Here is a 10,000-nt window from a genome sequence, read left to right as displayed (position 1 = left end):
CATTCAGCTGCTAACTTCATGCTCCACTTTCCGCCACATCAACCCAAATTCCAGTATTTTTTGCTTACATAACATGCAGAATAAGATTTGGACTTCAGCAGCAGAGCAATGAGATGAGGTAATTTTAAACTGACTTTGCCCACCCTCTTCAATATTCTCCTATCAAGCAAAAATCTGCCTCAGGCATCCATGCATAAGCAACACGCACCATGGGCATGCTAGCTAGCACACATAAAAACACACAGACTCAGGACGACAAGTAGACACAGCATGTTGACATTTAAGAAAACACGGGAAGTGTGTGTGTGAGTGAGTAATTATTTGTTGTGGATGGTTAAAGACGTGAGGAAGAGTTTTGTTTGTGCCATACTGAAGGACTGTGTTTGTGTCAGGATAAGATCAGGTAACCTCAACAACGCAGGGGGGGCATGGAGCTCCACTTCCTTCCTCTGCAGTGTGGTACATTATCTCTGTGAACACACACTATACCTGTAAGCAAAACACACCTCCAGTACAGTTACTATGATGGCTGAGTACCAAGCCTGCAAGGCTCACTTCTGCTGGCCCTCATTCAAATAGCATGACATATTCTGCTCTCTATTAGATGAGAAAACTGTTACCATGGGATAGCAATAGGGATATTAAAGTTGGCCCATATATCTTTTTTTAAACTGTGGGTTGATTAAGGTGTATGAACTGTTTCTGTGTCTGTTGTTAGGCCTACATTAGTACATTTGAACCCAGATTACACCTCTTTAGGCTTATATTGTTATACAGTAAATAAACTGTATTCCTCATAGTTCTCCAATGTTCTGCTGTGTTTCCACTGCATTGTAAGATTCTGCTTGGCCCCACTTACTTTCCTTAGTTGTTGCTTTTTTCTATTAAAATTCTTCACGGCAGACAGTACCCCCTCGGTGTATGTCGGGGGAACAGCTGATTGCTGGAGCGACGCTGCTTGAAACTGCTGTGACATACATTTAAATGGCACACTTCATGAATCCTTTTATTGGGCAAATAAACAGAGAAAACATATGGATTCATGAATGGTTTTTGTGTTGCACGCTGTCATCCAATGAGTAGTGTGCAATATTTTAACTTAATATTGGCCAGGTTTAATTGAATAAGGTTGCACACTTTGTATTCATCATTACTTCACCACATCGACATATAACACTACAGTACGTCTCATTTCGGTATATGTGTAACTCCAACCTCCATTTAAACCAAATAACAAGTTAACTGCTGCCAGACTCTTATGTTGTCACAAAGAGACAGGGTGCTTTGCAGAGCTTAAAACTGTGAGAAATGTGTATAACCTTCCTTCCCACATTAGACTGTGTTGGCTGTGGGCTAAGGTCAGCTGCAGGAAGGGACAAGAACTGTCTGAGGGACCAGATAATGGACTACTGGGTTATTGATGAGTTGGATAAACAGAGTGGGAAAGAATGAGACAGATATAGAAAGAGAGAAGAGAAAACAAGAAAGGAAGAATGATTTGGGGCGGAAGGAAGAAAATAGACCAACAAGCAGGTTATGCATGTGTAGAATTGTTTCAGTGTGGACGGACGGGTTAGAATTTAGAACTGGAGTCAGGAGTTCTTTTGGACGTGCAGTGTGTATGTAGTGTGTTTTTCTGTCTCTCAGTATTTGTATGCTGGCAAAAATAGCCAGTGTTTTCTCTGACTCGAACAGGTGTCCAAACATCACAACACTCAGTCACACATCCACTAATCAAACACAACATGAAACTCACATCATCACACTATGAAGGCACGCACCCCTTTGAAAAATTGAGGATTAGAGGCTATGCTGTTATCTCGCAGGGAGAATTTCTCAGACTTGGGAAAGCTTGCTTCCATGCAACACAAGTTATTATACAGCGGAATTGGTGGAGTTCCCTTTGAAGGGAACGTTTGGATCTTTTGAAGAGGGGTTGTATCTGTTACTTAGCCATAGTCCGTGCATTATGGTGGCTGATATTCAGGCACGCCCCAGTTTGAAGAACCAGACAGGAGTTATTGCACAGAATCAAAGTAATAATCAGCACTGCTGCTGTTGATGATTTTGGCAACCTACTGTAAGAGAAAGCCCACCCTTCAAAATCGAAATCATTTTTAATTGTATGCTGTATTTTCACAACATACACTGCTTTACCTTGCCTTCAGACTGCCCGTTTGGAGGTGAAAATAAGCTGTTATTTGACCTCTCAGAACATTGTTGTTGCTGATTTACCCCTGCCTCGGTTAGTTAGTATGTTTGTGTTATTGTGTGACTTTGTTTTGTTGTCTTTGTATGTGTTTGTGTGCAAGTTAAACCCAACATAAATGGTGCTATGCTAGCTAGTTTCCCATTAGCTTCCAGTTTTTATGCTTAGCTAAGCTAACAACTTTGGGGCTCTTTACTAAAAAATAAGTTAATTCGTCACACTAGTGACATTAGTCTGTCTCTTGAGAGTCAACCAAGAGGAATTAATTATACTCTATCACTGTAGCTTGCATTTGAATATGGTAGCTTTATGGGTCATAATAATACAAAATGAATAATAGAAAATAGTAATAATACACAAATATATTGCACAAAAATACAGAAATGGAATAGGAACGGTGACCTGCTTTGTTTGACACACAGTGTTCCCCCGCTGTCTGCATTAAACACATGCATGCACGCCATGCATGCACAGGCAGACATACACACAGTCCCTAACCGCCCATTATCTCTACTTGACCCAGGTGTCCGGACAATTTTTTCACACAGAAAAGTAACAGGCAAATTGTGTGTGTGTGTGGTGCGCGGCGGATGTGTGTGCATGTGTGTGTGCGCATGTGTGGTGCGCGCATGTGTGCTGCGTATACTGCATAAGCAATGCGTGTGTCTGCCTGCTGAGTCTTTGTGTGCATTAAAGAACTAATTTGTCTATGGGCAAACCCGTCTCTGAGGGCTGTATTAGAAGCATTTTGCACTGTAATGGGCTGACATGTTAATCTGAAACTCTATTCTCTGTTACTAATTAAAATATCAATCCTAGTCTCTGTATTTGTGTCTGTGTGTGTATGTGTGGTAAAATGGCAACGGCGTCCCATTTTTTACGATGCAGTGATGCAGGAAGATTTTGGATATGCATTTTTAACAATGACGACATTGGAGAGAATTTAATTTTGAATCCCTCACACAGTTTGTTTGTGTGCGTGCATTCTTGTGTGTGTGTGTGTGTGTGTGTGTGTGTGTGTGTGTGTGTGTGTGTGTGTGTGTGTGTGTGTGTGTGTGTGTGTGGAGGAGAGACATAGATCTGACAGTTCTGGGTCAGACCAGTCCCATGGAGTCAGGGAACCAGAAGACATAACCAAAACTAAACTAAAATACACAAACACACACACACACACACACACACACACACACACACACACACACACACACACACACACACACACACACACATGTGCATGCTATTTACGTATGTGAAGATGACAAATGTTTTTTAGGCAAGCGGCAATAGAACATTGGTGGGATTTGGGCAAAAAAGGCTGCCTTGCCATGCCAACAGTCATACATCAGCCTACACCTTGGGAGCAGAGAGAACTGAACACACACACAGAAAAATACATCTCACATAGCCAAACACACAGACACTGCTGACTGGAGGGCTACACAGGTAAGGCGGCAGGATCAAACAGAAAGCTGTGATATTGTATTGTAGTCCAGGGCATGAACACACTAACCCTGGTCACGTGGAGCACAGCCGCAAGTCAGCCTAATTACCACTGACACATATAGCATGGTGGGGTCAGCGGAAGCATAGCCAAATGCTACAACATTGCTCTTTCCTCACACCCAAACTTGAGATAATAGATACAGTATGTTAATTTTTCCACAATTTATCCTCATCATGACAAGATGCATTCGGCACTTTCCAAAAATGCATCAGACTATCCTTATTCATCATCATTTCAGCAGACAAAACTGAAATCAATTGTGAGTAAGATTCTCTAATTTCTTAGTATTTCTCCCACTGTCCATTGCATCATCTCTCTGCTCTGTGGCTACTGTGGATATGACCACTGCTGTTTTTTGTGGATGAGTGTGAGTAGCCATTCTGAGAGAGAGAAAGAGAGACAGTTTATGCATGTGCGCGCCAGTCATAATGTCTGCATAATGTCCCTGAGGTCTCTGACTGTATAACTAATACTTGTATTATTGGTAGAATAAAACATTACGCTGAACCAAGCAGGATTATAAAACAAGCATGACAGACTCTTCCCACTCTCTCTCTCTCTCTGACACACACAAACATGTAGGCATGTGTGCAAGCAAGCAGCCCAGGGCCATGTACACCAGCAAGCGGCCATGTTTCTTTCACAAGAGGCTGCAGTGAGGCTGTCATCATCAGGATGGTTCTCTCCCTCACTCTCTCACACACACTCAGACACACCGTTCGGTGACATCATGCAATGCATTTAGACTAGAGGGTCAGAGGGTAACACAGCTTTATATGCTGAGGCTTCATTGTCGTCACGCTCGGTGACTGCGGCAGCCCTTATTCAACTCTCTTTCTCTCAAACACACACAAACATAGGCACATGACCAAGATATCTTCAGCTTCTTTCACTCACATTACCACTGACAGGCAGGTCACCGCATACAGAGGTGAGGCTGTTGCAATCCAGATAATGATAGTGGGGCCTTGCCCTCCTCTCTGACCAGCAGAGCTCTCAACAACTGACCCAGACCTCTACAGTCAGCGGCATCATTATTCCAGTTAGTAAAAAACTCCATCAACCACCTTTCTAGCTACTGCATTACCTCTCTACTGGACATTAACATCCTCCTTTCGGTTCACTGCCACTCATGAGCTTTTGAAGTCGTATGTAAGTAGCCAGTAAAACCCTTTTCATCTTTACACTTATTCTTGTGGTGATATCCCTGGACATTCAGGAGTTTTAGCGAGATTCCCCAGAAGAAGAGTAAATCCAAGCTTACTAAATAAAAAGCTGCTCTGACGTCTGCCTTTTAAATGAAATTGTCATTTTCAACCTTTTCAGGTCTAGCTCTCACAGAGGTGCATTTGATGTGTTACCATGTTTCAACACAACATCACTATTATCAAGCAGTAGTGTAATTTAATTTGCTCCAAATCAGTCAGCATCAATATCGCCATGGCCGCCACATTAACCAGCTAGACAGCCCTGAGGCAAGGTGCCCCTATTAACCGCCCACTTTATGTGCAATCTAAGTTTCTTTTATGGTGAAGCTGCGTTTAGCTTCTTTGCACCTCAAATGTGGAACAAATTGCTAAGACTTAAAACAATGCAGACTAGTATAAAATAGTTCAAATCAGATTCAACATTCCTTTTAACTAAAGTTCCTTTTAATTCATTAAAGAAGCTTTTACTATGTGTGCTTATGGTTGTTTTATTGTTTTCTTTAATCATTATATCTTGTGTCTTTGCCTGTGTAATCTGTAAAGCAATTAGAGTTGCCTCTGGGTATGAGATGTGCAGTACAAATAAATGTGGCCTTTTTCCTTGCCTTACTAGAACATTATCTGGCTCTATAAATGTACGTTGGAAACTGACTGGTAAACGTTATATGCAATAAATAAGCACAAAACTGAAATAATGAAAGACTTACAATTACATTTCAACACAGAGACCCTTGGTGCCCTTTTTAGGGCATTTTGTAACTATCCCAAATCAGTTTCAATGACATCAGCACAAGCTTTTTGGGTCATGGGGTTCAGGGGGTCTGACAGTCAGCAGCATCAGTACCAGAGGTTTCAAGATCACCACTGATCTTTCCTCTCCTGACGATAGGCCCGCACAGCATATATCGTTAATACTATGTATAGGCTACCCTTGGACACAATCGTATTCGTCTCACCCACAGCCCGACCCTTCCTCCCCTTTCAGAGGCCGAGAGCTCCTCACCTGAGGCAGCGCGGCGTTGATCTGCCGCTGGAGCACGTCCCTCTCGTGCAGCGCCCCCTGCAGCTTGGTCTGAGACTGGATGAGGGTCTCCTGAGTCTCCCTGAGGGACTCCAGCAGCTTGTCCCTCTCGTCCAGCATGTTGACCATCAGCTGCTCGAAGTTGGCCTCCTGGTCCGAGCCGTTCGGGACGCCGCCGGTGCCTCTGGGAGGACCGGCCGAGTCTCCCTCGCTGATGGTCGGCATCACCTCGCACATCATCTTCCCAGCACTGTGGTCTGGGCAACGCAATAGGACACTGTCGCTGTCTGGATTAAGAAGGGGATACACGCGGGTTACAAGCCTGATAAACAGACTTACAATAACTGATAAAAGGGCCTATTAACGCCCCGTAGCAACCGTCAGCCAATGCAACCGTAAATGCGCCTTACTCTCAGTGCATTACATCTCTCGTGCAGCAAACGTGCATCCTTAAGCTTTACATCGCCTTACCTAATCAGAGTGATTGAAATGATGAGATGATGGTTGACCTTTCATCCATATTAACCGGCGTTGTTTCCACCCCGTGAGCAGATCCGCCCTGCCCGGCGCGCCATGCACTCACATGTAGAAATCCCGGCGTGATATGATTGACAGCTCAGAGATAGACGGGTACGTTTGAAGGGGTGGTGCCCGCAACACGACGATCATAGCATATTGTCATGTAAATAAAACAATCAGGGGTAACATCCAAGAGAAAACGTGTATCTGCGTCCTTAGTCTTGGGGACAGTGAGAGCGAGAGAGAGTCTTATCTGCATCCGCCTTCTCTGCTTCCATCTCTCCACACACCGCCACCGAACCGACGCTCACTCCCCCTCCCACACACAGTTGCCCAGACACACACACACACACACACACACACACACACACACACACACACACACACACACACACACACACACACACACACTCTCACACTCTCTCTCTCACACACACACACACACACACACACACACACACGTGAATCTGCAGTTGTCACTATACCAGGCTACAGCCCTGGAAATATGGGACCAACTCCCAGCGGTTCAGCCTATAAGCATTTTGCAGTTTGCACCACATGCGCGTATACAACAGAGAGAACTGGAATAAACTCACTAATTTCACAGCATAAACCCTGCACTAGTATCATGCTTCTGCAGTTAGCACACGCTTGACCCTTAGCTGGTAAAATCAGGTAATTCACTTTTCACATCAGCACCACTAAGCGCGTTCATGCTCCTGAGACATGATGCGCGTTCTAGAGGCATCGTTTTACCAAGCCACACAGGCAGACAGTGTGCTAAAAGTGAGCAGCGCACCCTGCAGGAACTGAGACGAAGTTGAAGATTATAAATATTAACAGACATCTCTTACACTATTTGTGGCTGTGCAATCAAGTGTTAGATTGCCATCCATTCCACAACACAAAGGCCCTGAAATATAACCATACACATGTGCCAGTAACGCAGAGCCACCTTTGTGTTGTTTCACAGTTTGCAATGTTGTGCTATAGTAATGATAATTAACTAACATAAATTGCAGAACAGACATAGCTTTCTTTTCAGTGAAATGTAAAAAAGATGGTGTGGGCCATGACAATTTCTTTTTTGAGACGTTGTTTGACAATACAAGTAGGCTGGCTACCACATAGAAAACAAATCCTCAAACAACAGTGTTGTTTGTCAGTTCAAAAATATATAAGTGTGAAGGTGTGAACAATAAAAAAAGCTTCAAAGGATCATGCTGTTGAATAACATATCACATTTTTTTATAAGCATGTTGTTGCGGCAGTATGGAATAAGAAATGTTGCCCCCCACCTTTCTTCTTAGGTCAAAGTTACTGTTTTGAATTATTAAAAACAAAAGTTTGTAACATTTCGATTAAATTACAATCTTAGTGTAAAGATAAAGCAATGAATAACCTTCATGGGAAATTGATGAGCAGACTTATGACTGACAACAGTTCGGTTAGATGCTGCAGCAGAGTGTAATGTGCCATAGATAAAATACATGGCAATACTGTGAAAATGTGATGATTTACCATGCTGGGATACGTGAAGATGTTACGATTTCGTCTCTTCAAACGTGACAGACAGTTACACGGTATTGTTAACATGGCCCACCAGTGCAGAAATACGCGGATGTTGAAAAGCAAGCCTCTGTCATGACTTTTGGTTCACTATAAGTATTAGAGGACAGTAATAATGAAAAAATAACTCAATAACCTGAGTCTTCTTTGAATTTCAACAGTGCTTCCTCGAATCAATTAATTTAATTTGAGTTGCTCTAGGATGTGTGGCTTTCTGAAGTTTGGTTTTAAAGGCCTTGACAACAATGTTGTAAAAGTAATTATAGAATGCCGTGTCCTGCAGCACTAGCACACAAGACTAGGTTACTGAACATAGCACTGTGGATCTTTCAGCATTTTGACTCTTTGGTCTGATAAACATTTAAGTGATATCTACCAATGTGTAATTTCTCTGGCAAATGTTTGTTGTAAGTCTACCTGGTTCAGTGTTGTCAGGGCAGCTTTAATGGTATGAATTCAGTGCATAATGTAAACTTGTTAGAAGCAGGGTGACTTCTGTACTTGCAGTTCCATTTTGACATTGCTATTGACATGCAAACAAATATCAAACGAACCATCTCATTGGTCTGGTGTTCAGTAAAGCCAGAATACGACAAGAAACACCTTTCTGAGTTATACTTTCACATCAAACAGGCAGAACTTTCAACGATGCTTGAATTTGGCATAATTAAAAGAAACAAATGGAATTATAACATAATTGAACTTGCACATGTTGTAACTGGCTGATAAAATAATAGGACTTACCCATAGGCTTCATTTGCGCTGGGGACGCTGGGGACATGTCCCCACCACTTTTTGGAATGGCCATTTTTGTCACCACCACTATAAGTATAACTTATACATGTTATGAAAAAAGAGTGCACAAAGAAATGTAATAAACAATAACACTGGTTTAGTGTCAAGATGTGCAATTTGGAAATGTTAGTAAACTTTTAATAGAAAATGTAAAAACGTAGGCCTACTTTGCTCCCGCTTTGCAGCAGCAGGGCGCAGGCACTGCACTTAAAAAAAAGTAAACAAAAAATAATTCCTCCTATAGCCTACTGACTCTAAAATGACCCAAAAACATGCTAAAGGCAATGTTGTTTGGCCTGTTTCCCTGAAGTAAAGTGGTCTGTTTGGTTTCTTTTCTTTTCAGAGAGTAGAATGTGTATAGTTTAAATGTTAAAGTTCCCATGTCATGGCCATTTCTACTGATCATAATTCCATTGTTGAGGTATACTAAAATAGATTTAAATTGTGCAATTTTCTAAAATCGCATTGGTTTCTCATACAGCATCTCTGTATAGTATGTGTATTCACCAGGTATTCACTCTCTGTCCTAAACGGCTTGTTGGAGCTCCTGCCCCCCCTCCCTATGAGCCCGGTGGCCGTCTGCGAGACAGAAAGACACAGCGAAACCCAGCCCGAACACACACCCGCAGCCTGGCTGGGAGTTTGTGTGTGTGCTCACACACCGACTCACAGCCTCGCCGCGTCCCGCCGACTCAGGGAGGAGAAATTGGCGGAGCTGCAGCTGAGAAAAGATTGAGTGTGTGTGTGTGAGGAAGTCCGCGGATTAGTCAATTTGGACCAATTCACAGACTTAACGTAACGGTTCCGCGGACGTAACGGCTCCACGGATTGGTCCATTTGGACCAATGGGTCCATTTAGGTATGGGCACATCACTGTACCCAGGAAGAAAAAGAGAAATCTCCAACGAGGCGTTCTGGGGCGGCATAGAAAGGTATTTTCTGTGTTAGAGTTTTACTCGCTACAGGGTGTACTTTGAGGGTTTGTGACTTTGCAGACCGTTTACATGCATAAAAACCTTCATAACACACAAGGGGACGGGTAATAACCAGAAAAGCATGTTGCATCTTCTGGGGCAGGATCCCCCCAGATCCCCTTGCAGGGGTTCGGTTTGCAAACATCGTTCTCAGAACATGTGAGTGTTCATTTGTCTCCCTGGAGAACACTGTGCAGTAGA

At 42.9% G+C, this 10,000-nt stretch overlaps 1 protein-coding gene across 1 annotated transcript in view; it reads right to left on the bottom strand.

Annotated features, from left to right (window-relative positions):
* Positions 1–6,736, bottom strand: part of LOC104943011 (liprin-alpha-4-like) — a 38,093-nt gene extending 31,357 nt beyond the window's left edge. The window contains exons 1-2 of the mRNA XM_010768331.1: positions 6,414–6,736; positions 5,925–6,229 (exon numbers count right to left, since the gene is read on the bottom strand). Coding sequence (XP_010766633.1) covers positions 5,925–6,182 — 258 coding nt within the window. The 5' untranslated portion in view covers positions 6,183–6,229; positions 6,414–6,736. The remainder of the gene's footprint in view (positions 1–5,924; positions 6,230–6,413) is intronic.
* Positions 6,737–10,000: the final 3,264 nt, after the last annotated feature.

The sequence above is a fragment of the Notothenia coriiceps genome, unplaced genomic scaffold (assembly GCF_000735185.1).
Source record: "Notothenia coriiceps isolate Sejong01 unplaced genomic scaffold, NC01 NC01_scaffold00005560, whole genome shotgun sequence".
Classification (NCBI taxonomy): domain Eukaryota; kingdom Metazoa; phylum Chordata; class Actinopteri; order Perciformes; family Nototheniidae; genus Notothenia; species Notothenia coriiceps.
The sequence above is the reverse complement of the archived record's forward strand: the minus strand, read 5'-3'. Positions and strand labels throughout refer to the sequence as shown.